Source organism: Fukomys damarensis, unplaced genomic scaffold (genome assembly GCF_012274545.1).
Source record: "Fukomys damarensis isolate Sample0158 unplaced genomic scaffold, DMR_v1.0_HiC HiC_scaffold_5, whole genome shotgun sequence".
Taxonomy (NCBI): domain Eukaryota; kingdom Metazoa; phylum Chordata; class Mammalia; order Rodentia; family Bathyergidae; genus Fukomys; species Fukomys damarensis.
The window spans coordinates 19855490-19869195 of NW_022900917.1; the positions used below are offsets into that span (position 1 = coordinate 19855490).

The 13706-nt window shown below is 42.2% G+C and overlaps 1 protein-coding gene across 4 annotated transcripts; it reads left to right on the forward strand.

Moving 5' to 3' along the window:
* The first annotated feature begins 55 nt into the window (after positions 1 to 55).
* On the forward strand, positions 56 to 13482 carry Tp53inp1 (tumor protein p53 inducible nuclear protein 1). 4 transcript variants are annotated; one of them, XM_019206831.2, is made up of 5 exons: positions 56 to 199; positions 546 to 660; positions 6397 to 6652; positions 7372 to 7741; positions 10653 to 11804. In XM_019206831.2, the coding sequence occupies exons 3-5, from the start codon at positions 6541 to 6543 to the stop codon at positions 10672 to 10674; spliced, it is 504 nt and encodes a 167-aa protein (XP_019062376.1). In that variant the 5' UTR covers positions 56 to 199; positions 546 to 660; positions 6397 to 6540; the 3' UTR covers positions 10675 to 11804. The 4 variants fall into 4 exon arrangements, with proteins under 4 accessions (XP_019062376.1, XP_019062372.1, XP_019062374.1 ...); XM_019206827.1 differs by lacking the exon at positions 10653 to 11804 and adding an exon at positions 11811 to 13482 and having other exon boundaries at positions 60 to 199; XM_019206829.1 differs by lacking the exon at positions 10653 to 11804 and adding an exon at positions 11811 to 13482 and having other exon boundaries at positions 60 to 199; positions 6550 to 6652.
* The last annotated feature ends 224 nt before the right edge of the window (positions 13483 to 13706 follow it).

Here is a 13706-nt window from a genome sequence, read left to right on the forward strand (position 1 = left end):
GGAGGTTGCACCTGCGGCACGAGCGCTTCCGTCCCCGCCGTGCTTTCAGTCGCGATCACCTCGGTCACCGGCGGAATGTGCCGCGTCCGTGCCCAGTGAGGGCTTTCAGTTATCCGGGTTGGTCGTCACCACCACCCGGCGGAGCGGGCCTAAGTATATTTTACAGAAAGGAAGTTCGAACGAGGCACAGAGAGATTAGGTGATTTAAGGCCACACGGCCAATTAAAAGGAAATGTTCGCAGTTTCAGAGTTGCAAATTAATTTTACTTGAGAATTCTTTGTTTTGACTCTATTTTCTGAGCACAATTACCTGGTGTGTGGATTCCGATTTAGAGATTAAGGAGGTCCTTTCCTTCCTTCTGTGCCTCCTAAAAAGAACTTGGGCATCCTCAGCAGAAAGAAGGCAAAGAGTTTTGAGAAAAAAGAGGGGCGCGTGGGGGTGGGGATGAGATAGGAGCCTTGGGTCATTGTACAGAATTCATAATGACTGCCCCAAGATCCTGAGATCTTTTGCTTGGTAATTGAAATACCGTTTTCATTTGCAGGTGTGAAAAGTACCAGGAAGCTTTTGATTTTAAATCGAAGCCAAAATCTGAACTGGCAGCATAATTCTCAACAGCCTCTGCCTGGAAGTGGGACCTACTAATTTCTGTGACTAAGGTCTCTTTTTGTTTTTTCATCCTATCTTTTGTTCTGTTCTGCGCTCTCTGATTTCTCTTGGGAATGTCCTTGCTTTCAGAATCCAAGGTTAACAGGCTATGAAGTACCACTCACTGCTGCTGTCTTTGTCCAGGGACGCAGGAGGCAGTGGTGGGTTGGTGGGAGAATGAGTCCCTTGTAAACCACTGAATAGACGGAGCAGAGGTGGAACGAGCAAAGACAGCTTTCTTGGCTTTGTTTTTCTGAAGTTCGAAAGTGATTTTAAAGTATTTGAATCAGCATCTGTAGTTTTTTAAACCACTAGGAGGGGGTGGATATAAAGAGGAAGATAATTTTGAAGCTGTGTTTCAACAGAGGTGCTTTTAGCCACCTGATATTCCGAAACTGTCCAGGAGCCACAGCTGCATGCATCAAAGTTGTGCTTGTTTTTCTTTCTTTCCTTTTTTTTTTTTTTCCTTTCAATTTAAAAATATTGTTTTTTGGAGCCGCCTACTGGCAGCCGAAAACTAACTGAAAGGCGCCGTTCTCTGGCTCATAGAAGCAGAGTTGAGGCCGGAAGGAACCTGAGAGTTCATGTGCAGAGAAAAGCGAGGGACTGGAATGAGAGGGATCGGTGCTGTGATGCTGGCTCCACCTATGCCTGGTTCTGTCACTTTTGAACAAGTTAATTTCTGAGACTCGGTTTTCTCATCAGTAAAATGGCACAAATACTCAAAGTCCCAGTCACATATAAATGTAGCTCTCATTATTGTAGGGACATTTTACAGATAAGCTTAGCCCCAAAGACACTCACTGACCTGCTCGTTCTCACAGCTGGGCTGCAGTGAATCTGTAGTTAGTATTTACCGAATGCCTCCTACATGCCAGGCACTGTTCTGAGTGTTACACACTCAATTCTGGTGTTAGCACCAAGAAGTAGTAAGCTTTGTAAGTATCATTCCTATTTAGGGATGAGAAGATTAAAGCCCCCACGAGGTTACTAAGCAACCCCAAGTTCACAGTCTGCAGCAGCAGAGCCAGGATGTCCTGATGCAGCAGGCTTCCTCCAGAGCCAGCCCATAAGCATTTCTACTCACGCAATAATATGAAAACACTAAGGACAAAATGTTAAGTAACAAAGCAGGATACAAAATTGTGCTTTCACCAGACCACAACTTTAATGAAAAGAAACACAGAAAAACTAGAAGAAAATGAACCACTATCCTAACTATGACTGCAGCAAAGCAATGAGATAATGCTTTTCCTTGTATTTCTATATGTGGCATTTTCATTTTGTAGTGAAAAAGATGTGATTTACTTTTGAAAGGGAGGCACGGATGTATTTTACACCCAGGAAGAGAGGACAAGTCTGCCTTCTGTAAATGCCTGGGCCCAGACATTTTCTTTGCTGCCCTGGAGAGCCTGCTGGGCTGAGGCATCCTGAGCTCACAGGGTGCCTCAGAGAGCAGCAGCCCTGTGGCCTCCCCTTCCCTGCCTCTATCTCTGCTGAATCCCAGAGCTGTATTTGTCATTCTGTCCTCTTGGGACTTTTGCTTTCTCCAGAGCTCTCAGTTTTTATCATTGCCCTAGCCTTGTGACCATCAAGGAGTCTGTGACCAGGTGAGGAGGAGAGAAGACAAGAGTCTAAAGCCATGTTTTGCCACACAGAACCAGCCCCAAGGAGAGCCAAACCCCCACGTGGGAACCAGGCTCAGGAGGAGCAGTGGTGATGCAGGGACAGCCCTTAGGTCATCTGTGGGAGAAGACGCCATTAAGGTTTTTTAGGGAGATTTTTCTAGAGCAGCACTGTGCAACAGAATATAGTGTGGGCCACTTGTGCATTCTAGTAGTCATGTAAAAAAGATTATGTTAATTTTATAAATATGTGACCTAATATATCAAAAATTAATCCTTTTAACATGTAATCAAGGTAAACATTATTAATGAGGTATTTTACACTGGGTAGTTAGTCTTTCAGATGCATTCCATTGTATACGCATACAGCCTATCAATTCAGGTGCTAAATTCTCATTGAAAAAACTTGATTGAATTTAGATGTCATAAAGTTTACATTTGAAAAGCTAGATTCATATACTTTGTTTCTAGACATACTTGAGCATTTTTAAACATTGGACTCCATTATTTTTTTTTTTTTTTTCAGTACTAGGAATTGAATCCAGGGCCTTCACCCCAAGCTATTTCCCCAGCCCTTTTTTATTTTTTATTTTGAGATAGTCTTGATAAGTTTCCCAGACTTCCAGAGTGCTGGGATTATAGATGTGCAACACTGTGCCCACCTTCAACTTTTAAATGTAAATGGATTAAAGTTTAAAATGCAGTGTCTTGCTCATAATAGTCACAGTCTATGCGCTCGTTTATCTACTGAGCCTGGTGGCCACTTCACTGGGCAGTGCTAGTACGTGGGGGTCTCCGGCAGCTCCCTGTCCTTTATGATACCTTCAGAAAGCTGGGCTGGAGGAACTCTGTGTAGTTAGACTGACCTCAGTTCTTCATGGTGCTAGAAATTTGGGGGGACCTCTTAAAGGCAGTCTTACAGAGTGTACCCATTTCTCTGCCATGGAGACAGGCTCAGAAGTGCTAAGGTGTTTAGTTCCAGCCATCTGCCCTAGAAACCAAAAGCAGAGCTTCTGCTGGATCCTAGCCCAGCACTCCACCCTCCCCCGGACTCCATTCTGGGTCCCTCCCACAGAGTCCTGGGAGGTTGTCACATCAGTAGTGCTAGGCTTCTGCACTCTGCCCACCCACAGTTGGTTCCGTGCAGAGAAATGCAGTGGCTGGAGGCTGCCTCTGACTTCAGGAGTCCAAGAATCCTGACTTGTGCTGAGAGCTCTTGGGGAATCTTGCCAGTGGCAAGGTCCCAGGTGTCCTGGCATCAGCTGGCTTCTACCCCACAGGCTGGAGCTGTAGCCAGAGAGGGCAGCTTGCATTTGGGAACCTTCAGCTGCCCCGGCCACAGTGGCCCAGCAGTGTTTCCTGTACTGTGCCTGGCGTTCGTTCATCTGACCTGAGCCCTGATGCCTTGCCCTCAGGTGGCATCGCAGGCAGTGGACAAGGTGCACATTCAGGACAAGCGAAGGGTTCTCAGTGGTGAGCTCCCTTCCCACCCAGTGGCTCTGCCTGCCTAGCTGGTGCAGGGCCAGAGTCCAGCCCTGTGCTTTGTAAAGGGAATAATTATCTCAGCTGCTTGGTGGATGCAGAATGAGACAAGGTTTTGCAGACACCTTTTTCCCCTCCTAACTGATAGGCTCAAACCCCTTCGTTTACATCAGACCTTGGGATGGCTTATCTGCCGGAAGACAGCTGACACCCCACCATAGGGCCCACAAACTGCACGGTCTGTTTCCTACTTTCTCTTACACGGTCCAGAAAGCTGAATTTGAATTTTCATACTAGTGCTCAAGCTGTCATAATTTGGCTGTATTGCTTTCCAGAGTTTCAGAAAGACTGGTTATGCAAGTGGTACTTCCTGTTTACCTTCCTTTAATAATTAATAGCTGAAGATGACTTGTGACACTAAGTGTCCCTTATGTCATTTATCTTGAAATGTTTCATAGTTGTGTGCCAAACAACTGTGTAGTCCAGTTTATATACAAATAATGAATCAGGAGCCTTAGCAGCTACATGCCTTAAGTACTTGAATAGCTGGAGATGATTACTTTGAAAGTGAAAGAGCCTGAAGTTATGGGTGTAAAACTGATGCCTGTGTTAAGAATTGTTTAGGGCCGGCACAGGGGCACTTGCCTGTAATTCCAACTACTTGGGAGGATAATGCAGGATGATCACAAATTTGAGGTCAGCCTGGGCAAGTTAGCAAGACCCTGTCCAAAGTTATAAAAAAGCATGGGGATATAGCTCACTGGTAGAGCATTTGCCTAGCATGTGTGAGGTGCAGAGTTCAATTCCCCAGTACTGAGAGGGGAAAGTGAATTTCTGTCACCCTCTTTGTATTGACAGCTCCCAGATCTGTGCATCCAGCTAGCCCTAAATTCAGCTACCTACTAGAATCTCCATCTGCATTATCATCAGACTCTCCAGACTGAGCTCGTTCACAGTGCACAACCTATACTTTCTGCAGTTTTCTTAGTCTCCTAAATGGTCTCACCCTTACTTTGATGACCAAGCCAATATTTCTGATTTTTTTCCCTCCCTTTAACTTCTGCCCTTCAAGACCCTGCAGGATCTGGTTCCTACTTAGTCCCCGGCCTGCTCCCTGTGACCCTCTGTCTGGTTCTAGAGCCACCCAGAAGGTGCCACATTCCTGTCTGCAGGAATTATAATGTTTCTTCTGTCCACCCTCCATTCCTGATCTCTCAGCCACTCAAGGCTAAAGCCACTTACTGCAGTGGTGCATCCAGCAAGGTCTGAGGACCATGCAGTTTCTGCAGGGCATTCATTTCCCCTGGGTGGCTCCACCTGCCATGGGAGGGCCTTGTTCACAGTTGTCTCCCCCGTGCTCAGCTCCAGAGCTGCTGCATTAAAATGCTCTGTAAATATTTGTGGAGTAACAGTTGACCTGGACAGAAAAATGCAGAGAACAGGAGTGCTGATTAGCTCATTGCCTGCATTATCTCATTTAACAAGAGTAGGATCAGGGAGTCGGACTTGGACAGGGATCTGGACAGTAGAATTCAATAAATGCAGTTTAAGAGTGGTAGGGGCCGTCTTGGAGAGACAGCAGGCTGACTTAAAGTAGGATGAGAGTGGTGCAGCCAGAGTCCACAGGACTTGCTGGTAGGTTAGGGGAAGGACTGGAAGGGAGCAGAAGGGTTGGTAGGGAGCAGCAGAAGGTAAACTCCTTGGTTTCCTCCCCATATAACTAACTGCTGGGGCTGCTGCTGTTTACTAAGAAAGGACAAAGGGCAGGGCACAAGAATAAGTTTGTGGAAGAACATAAAAAGTTCTTGTTGAGTTTGGTATGCTCTCAGCCAGGTAGAAGTGGATATAGAAATCTGGAACTCTGATAAGACCAAACAAGGTGCAGTGCATCACTCAGAACTCACCAGAACTACTTGAGGGAGCAGCTTTTACCAACTAAAATCATGCACCTTCCTAACTCTTGTAGCCAGTAAGCAGCAGAGCCAGGACTTGAACCCTGGCATGCTGGCAGCTCCAGCATCTGCCTGCTGAGGCACACGAGGAATGGTGTCTCCAGTTCTAGTTGCCGCCTGGCTCAGCTTTCTGTGGTATACAGTCTTCATGCCAGCTGTAGAAACTGTCTTGAAGGCCAAAGTATGCTGTACTTGTCAATTTGAAGTGTACAGTATTTAGGTATTATTAAAGTCAGATACACGAAGTACAGAAGAGAGGGAGAAATGGGGCAGGGGGGATGAGGGACTGGCATAATGGTGGTCCCGGGGCATTACTACCCAGTTGATTTGGACAAGACTTCTGGACATTTGACTCTCCCAGCAAGACCACTCATCTGTACTCTTTGTCCTACCACAGAAAAGAGATACTGAGATTGAAATAAATGAATTCAGATCCATAAAAATGTGAACAAATCTAGCTCTGTCCCTTTTATTTCACAGTTCAAGATATTTACAGTTTGCATATGAGTACTTGATTCGTGATGTTTTAGAAAAGCTGCCATATGTCTCGTGTTTGATTCCTGTAGGAAAGGAGCAGCTGTAGTGTAGACTAAGGCATATGCTCTCTCGTGAGGGATTGTGGATAAGCACTTAAACAAGATAAACATTTGCTGATGTGAAATGACCTTGTTTTTCTGTTTTATTTTAGGGCTAATGACTCTTCTTGCTTTTCACCTAAGTTGAATTAAGCACCCTGTGCACTTTAATTTCCTGTCCGTGCCAACCCTGAAGGCAGGGTTTTGAAATCTCAGATACAAGGACATCTAGCCAAAGTCTCATTCTTGCCTTAACAATGTTCCAGAGGCTGAATAAAATGTTTGTGGGTGAAGTCAATATTGCTTCTGACCGAGAACTAGAATTTAGTGAAAAAGAAGATGATGAATGGATTCTGGTTGATTTCATAGGTAAGATATACACAGTGGTTAATCTTAACAACATGAGTAGAAACGCTTGCGTGTCATTTTTTTTTTTTTTAACCTAAGTAAATCAGTAACTGAAGGTTTTTAAACCTTAAAAGGAAACAAATAAGACTTTGTCTTTTAAAAAATTACTCAATTTGGGGCTGAGGCAGGAGGATTACAAATTCAAGCCCAGCCTGAGCGACTTAGCAAGACCCTATCTCAAAATAAAAGCTAAAGAGGGGCTCAGTGCAAAGATTTCTAGATTCAGTCGCCAGTGCCACCCAAAAAAAAGAAAAAAAAAATCAAGAAACATTTTGTGCCAGATGATCAGAGAAACTGATGTCAGATTTTCCAATTTTGCAATTCCTACAGCCTGATCCTGCCAGAGGTACTTTAATAGAAAACCTTCATATTAGACAATTAGTGGTAATGCTCACTGTGTTTATTTAGCAGACTAGAAACAGTCCTTAAGCCATTCTGCAAAACCAGTGTAATCTGCCACCACCAGATGCAGTGCTAGGAAACTTTTATAATGGTTATGAGTGAATGCACATGATCTTGTTTCTGAACTAAAGAATGTTAGCATCAGCTAACGGTATTGCCTCTCTTTTCTCTGTGCTGTGAATTTGATGGGCGGCTCCACTGTGACCACTCGATGTGATGATCATCCTTCTGTGGAACCCGTTCTATGCATGTGAACTGTAATGTGGAACTTGATCTAGACACTTGCACTGGTTTCTCAGCAGAGGAAGAAGAAGAGGAAGAAGATGACAACGACATCAATGAAGAGTCACCTACAGAGCATCCTTCAGTCTTTTCCTGTTTACCTGCAACTTTGGAGTGCTTGGCTGATACGAGTGATTCCTGCTTCCTCCAGTTTGAATCCTGTCCAATGGAGGAGAGCTGGTTTATCACCCCTCCCCCATGTTTCACTGCAGGTGGATTAACCACTATCAAGGTGGAAACGAGTCCTATGGAAAACCTTCTCATCGAACATCCCAGCATGTCTGTCTATGCTGTGCACAACTCCTGCCCTGGCCTCAGTGAGGCTAGCTGTGGGACCGATGAATTCCACAACCCAAGCAGTCCCAGGTACATCGCAAGTATTTTCTCTCTCCAAGAGCAGTCTGCTGAGCTTGCATTTTGGTTTTTTTAGAAGATGCAAAAGTAGTCTTGACAGATATGTGAAAGCTTGTGCATATTACACAGGTGATCGATGTCATAAAAATTTGTTCATTTTAGATTTTTTAAATTAATTATAGCATGGCCCCCGTGATATAATAGAGAGCTATCTCATTTTCTGCTACTGAAGGGAAATAAGACTGGCATTTCTTCTAAATATCTTAGAGTGTAATTCTGGCATGCTGTATAGACTGGTTTATTTAGGGTATCAAATTCAGAGAAAATAGTATGACTCAAAACTCTTTCTTCCAAATAGTCCTAGTGATCATATTAAATATTGCTTAAGCTTGAAAGCATTAGAAATTTTTAGCATAAGGTAAAAAAAGCAGTTTACAAACCAAAATATTTGCTTAAAGAGCTGTCTTTTACCTCATAGAGGAAAGATTTCACAGCAATGTGATGTTTTGTTGGTGTGCAGGGGTCTTAAGTGTTAGTCTGAATGGCAGCTGGTGCAGGCAGATCCTGGGAACTTCAGGGAGAGTGCCACTGAGTGAAGATAGGCATGTTCCAAAATGAACTTCCAGACCTCCTGTGACCTTATCCAGAGAACAAACTGAGAGTGTAGATCCAAGATTGCCCCCACCTGCTAAAACAAAGCCCCACCACCATGTAACTAACTCAAATTCCAGCTGGTCCATCATGCTTTTCATTGGAGAGTTTTATGTAGTGTTGGAGCATTCGGGGAATGCTGGTACCCACTTAATTCCCTCTCATAGATCAAGGCAAGGGTCCAGGTGAACTTGGGTCTTGTGCAGCAGTTCAGAAACTATGATAAGCACAGTCAGGCAGAGGGCCACTATGGATCATCCAGGCTGACTCCACTAATAGACCATTGTATATATCTTCTATTTCCTGTTTGCCAAATATAAACAACACCCAGACAGCTCCTTGACTCCCTACAGTTTGTTGTGCTCTCAAGTCTCAATATTGCAAGTGGTCTTTTATGAGGCTAAACATTTTGCATTTCATTTTGCTTGTACCAAAATGAAAAACAGTATGCTAATATAGTTATATAGTGCCAGGCTATAGACTGGGTAAGATCTTTGGTAAGTAAAGCACTTTATTCAGTCCCATAATTTTGCCAAAAGGTTAGCCTTTCAGGCATCCCAACAAAAATTTAAAATACAACTTTCTGGAGGTGGTATTTAATTGCCTTATAGTTAACTTTAATTTCTTCAATTCTTAAAAATTCTTCCCCCTAGGGCTGGGGATTTAGCTCACTGGTGTTGCCACCTGCCTTGCCTTGCAGGCAAGGTCCTGAGTTCAATCCCCGGTACTAAAAGAAAAAAATTCTTCCCTCTAGAGTCTCATCTTGTTTCTGAGGAATTATTGTCAAGAATGTAGCATAATTAATACTCACTTTATGCTTACGGGCATTTATATATTTTTCAGTGTTTAAAGTACATACATGTGTTTGTGTAGTCAGTAGCTTTGCAAAATAACACAGAAGCAGTACATGTGCCTTGCAGAAAATGCAAATATGTAGAAATTTTAAAATTTGAAATGACATTCTTGGGGCCCAGGGATGAATGCTATTACCAGCCTAGGGCATAGCCTTCCAGGTTGTTTTTTTTCCATACCTCCCCACCCACACTTTCAATCCAAACAGAATCATGCTTTATGTACTATTCTATACTGCTTATTTAGAAAGTGATCTCCACCATTTTGCTTCAGTAAATTTTTACTACCCAAATCATACTTGCATTTTCCTAATAGAGCCTAGAATATTTCATCGTTTGCCCAACCCAGTGTCCAGTCCATAACCATGCACTGCATCTACTTGTCATACGTCAGCACTTTTGATGCGTGGTGGATGCTGTTTTTGTATCATTTGTGTTTGCAATCATAGGTTACAGATATACAGGATTAGCCAGGCTTGGTAGCACATGCTGGTAATCCCAGCACTCTCAGAGGCTGAGGCAGGAGGATCATGAGTTCGAACTCAGCCCAGAAAACTTAGTGATTTAGCGAGACCCTGTTTCAAAATAAAAGTATTTTAAAAAGGTCTAGGAATGGAGCTCAGTGTGAAGCCCAGGGTTTAATCCCCGGTACCACAAAACAATAAACAAACCTGTAGAGGATAAACCAGTTCAGGCATTTTTTTCATAAATGAAGTATCAGAAGAGCACACTGAACTTTATGAGTGCTTTCTGCACATAGGAAAGTCTTACAAATTCTTATAATAGTTTTATAATAGTAACTAAAATAAATATTTAAACATCCTTATTTTTCTATGTGAAATACTTTTAAGAGTGGTCTACTAATAAATGTAACTGTACTGTATCCCTAAATGTACCAATAAACTCAATTAAAAAAAAAAAAAGAGTGGTCTACTATATCAAGGTAGAATCAGATGTTACCTAAATTAGTAAGCTGGCTATTTAATAAACATCTATATTTTCTGGGGGTTAAGGATATAGCTAAATAGTGTGCTTGCCTAGCACCAACAAAGCCCTGGGTTTTACTCCACCACCCCCAAAGTGTATGTTTTCTAAGCAGGGCATTAAACCGTATGTCTTTTAAAAGTTAAATTGCTTTCATCCTGTCTGTCCTCAGGAATATTACCATAAAGCATGTAAAAGTAAGGTGCTTTTTAATTACAGTGGGCTTTGGAGTGTGTGGTTTTTGTTTTTTGCATTTTAGCCTTTGTAAGTACTGTTTGTGAAGGTTCATAAGCTATCATAATCTTAAGTAATATATGTTCCTTTAATCACCCATAGTAAATTAGTATTAATAAAGTTGACCACGTCCTAACAGTAAAATTAAAATAGCATTTTAGATCTTACTAGTGATTTAATAGTTCACCATTTAACATTTGTAGGGCCAGGAAAAGCTGCTTATAAGAATCTCGGGCACAGAGTAAGTATATTCACCGTGAGACTGTGTGATCTGTGTTATCAGTCTGCAGAGGGAAGCCAGGGACCCAAATACCACCTCTTAAAACACTTTATATTAACTTCTTGGTTAATATACAAGTTTCTCTCTCTCTCTCTCTCCCTCCACTCCCTTTCTCTTGCAGTTGCCCTTCTTTTGTATAATAACCCTTAAAATCTTAAAACTTGGGCTGAGGGGTACTTTCATGGAAGAGCACTTGTCTAGTATATGCAAGGCCCTGGCTTCAGTCCCCAGCCCTGAAGAAAAAAAAAATAGTCTTAAAATCCTTCATGTTATGTGTTAATACAGTTTAGATCAATCTATTTGATTGGCTCTTAATATAGAAAACATAAAATAATATACTCTATAGCCATATTTTAAGATTACATGTTCCACAAAGGTCTTTAAACGTTGCCACGTAAATGCCATTCCAGAATGTGGCACATGCCCGGGATTTAGCTCAGTGCTTCCGCCGCCTGCCTCGCAAGCACAAGGTTCTGAGTTTGATCCCTGGTACAAAAAACAACAAAAATTCTGCCAAATGTACCATAAATAAAAACTTGGAGCTCTCTTCTACAATAAGCAGTGGCTTCTTTCCTAGAAAATTGTGAAGTCACAATTTCTTTATGTGTGTTTCTATGAAATACAGATTTGAAACATGTTTACTAGAACATTTTACTTGTAGACAAAGAGTCTGTAAAGGTGCTGTTGGTACAATGCTTTCTGATCAGTAAAATTTGGGAATTAAAATATTTTCCTTTTAAAATTGTAAGAATGAAAATAGATAATATTTGCAACAGAACTGACAAATGCAGATATTTGGTAAATGTTGACAGAAAAGCTTGCTTAAATCTGCTCAAAGTAAAAGCATATTTTTAGAATACAGTCTACTGGGTCACCTGTGGACACTGCCCGATTTTACTGAAAGTTGACTTTCTACCACTGTCAGTGTGGTCACAGAATTTAAAATTGTCAGCCACGAGATGCTTAAGTTCTCATCCAGCCGTAAACACGTTAGCGTGGCACACTGAACTGTGAAGTGACTTTTCAGGCACATTAGTAACATGCTGTGTTCTTTAGTGCTTCCCACTCTTCTCTGTTTCAGAATAGAAGCCCAAAGTGAGATGGGGCAACACATTCACTGCTATGTTGCAGCTCTTGCTGCTCACACAACTTTTCTGGAACAGCCCAAGAGCCTTCGTCCTTCCCAGTGGATGAAAGAGCATGGTGAAAGACATACTCTGAGCAGAAGTAGCCTTCGTCGCCAAAATCTTACCAGGGATTGCCACTCTCGGCAAGTCAAGCACAGCAGCTGGGTGGTCCAGCAGCCCTGCCCGCGTCAGTACAATTACTAACAACGTCCAAGCTTTGCTGGTTGGTTTTTCTTGGTTTGCGCATATGTGTGTGGATGTACAATGAAAATGCTGTCTCTTTACAGCCAATTAATGACCAATCACATAGTTTATCAGTGTGTTTAGTCACTTTCTTAAAAACCAGATTTCTATGCTGTGTACCACCTAATGCCTTGCTCCTAACATTTACTTTTTTGTAAGTATTTTCAGAACATTTTTGGAAACATATCATATAATTACAGTGTTGGTGTTTGGGGATGTCTTTATTAAAGTGTAGGTGAGTTAGCATTTTAAAGACATTTTTTCCCCAAGTACAGGAACAGGCATCCTTCAATTTCATTTCATTTTGTATTACTTAGTCAATCTTTTGAGTAAACAAAATTTATTCTCAGGGTCATCCATACGCTTTATTGACCAGTACTTGATAATCTTTTCTGTATATAATGAATACATTTTTATACACTAACATGAGCATTAACAGGTGATAGTTGCCATGGGTATAATGGAGTTACGGCTGGACTTTCTTTTGAAAGAAAACTTGATATATTTCTCTGTGATTTTTTTTTTTCAGATAAGTCATTCAGTTCATTGTGGAATTCAGGTACATTAAGCTTTAGTGAACAGTGCATTCAGTAATTCCGATGTGATTATGTGACGTGGTACAAATATTGTAGGTGTCACAGACAAAAGCACTTGTCTTGTATGCACAGGGAAGAGATTAGACCTGTGAAATTATATTTGAGAAAATTCATGTCTGTAAGTGACCTATTAGTTCAGTATTTATTCTTTCCTGCCAGCTCTGTCCACTTCCCCTTACCGTCAGCTACAAATTGAAAAATGCTTGACTAGGCACTTGTGTGACTGTATATCTGCCCACAGAAAGAGAGAGACAGTGAAGAATCCTCTGACATAAGTCTGTCCTGCAAAGGACCACACAAGGGCGAAGGAGGATTTCTTGAGATGTCTTTTCATAGCGCCTAAGTGCAGAGTGACAGGTTGGCTTCCTTGAGTCTTCATTTTTTGTTTTAACTTCAGGCAAAATCTTTAACCACTTGGGCCTCTGTTTCCTTCATAGCAGGGGAGTCCTACCACTTACCTCCCTCACAGAGTTGTGAGGACTGCGTCCTGATTGGAAGTGGACTGTTCCGACCGAACCCTGTGTGAACTTCCAAGAGCCTTTCTACTGAACCTAGCGATGGGGGCCATGGCGGTGTTTCTGCCACAACTGTTCTTCACAGTGTTGGTGCTAATGATGCCAGGGTGCAGGGTTCGACTCACACATAGGCCAGTTGACTCCACAGAAAAATCGATTTCTTTACCTCTAACCAGTCACCAGGTTTTCCTGCAGTTGTGATGGGTTCTGCTGAGCCATCCACACTCTCACCAGCTTCCTCTAAATTCATTAAACACACAGTTCAAAGTACATTCTAGCGACGGAGCAGTAGCATTGCCTTTAAAATCCAGCAGCTTACTTTTCCCTGTCCTCTGTTAAACCCTAGTTAAATGAGCACACATCTATGAAGTGTTTTCAAGGGAAAAAGCAGCCTTTGGTTACATGACGGAGCAGTAGCATTGCCTTTAAAATCCAGCAGCTTACTTTTCCCTGTCCTCTGTAACCCTAGTTAAATGAGCACACATCTATGAAGTGT

Coding starts and splice junctions, on each gene's coding strand:
- Tp53inp1 (XM_019206827.1), top strand. CDS start 6,541: ATGTTCCAGAGGCTGAATAAAATGTTTGTGGGTGAAGTCAATATTGCT. Junction 6,653..7,371: donor GATTCTGGTTGATTTCATAG/GTAAGATATACA, acceptor AACTTGATCTAG/ACACTTGCACTGGTTTCTCA. Junction 7,742..11,810: donor CACAACCCAAGCAGTCCCAG/GTACATCGCAAG, acceptor TCTCTGTTTCAG/AATAGAAGCCCAAAGTGAGA.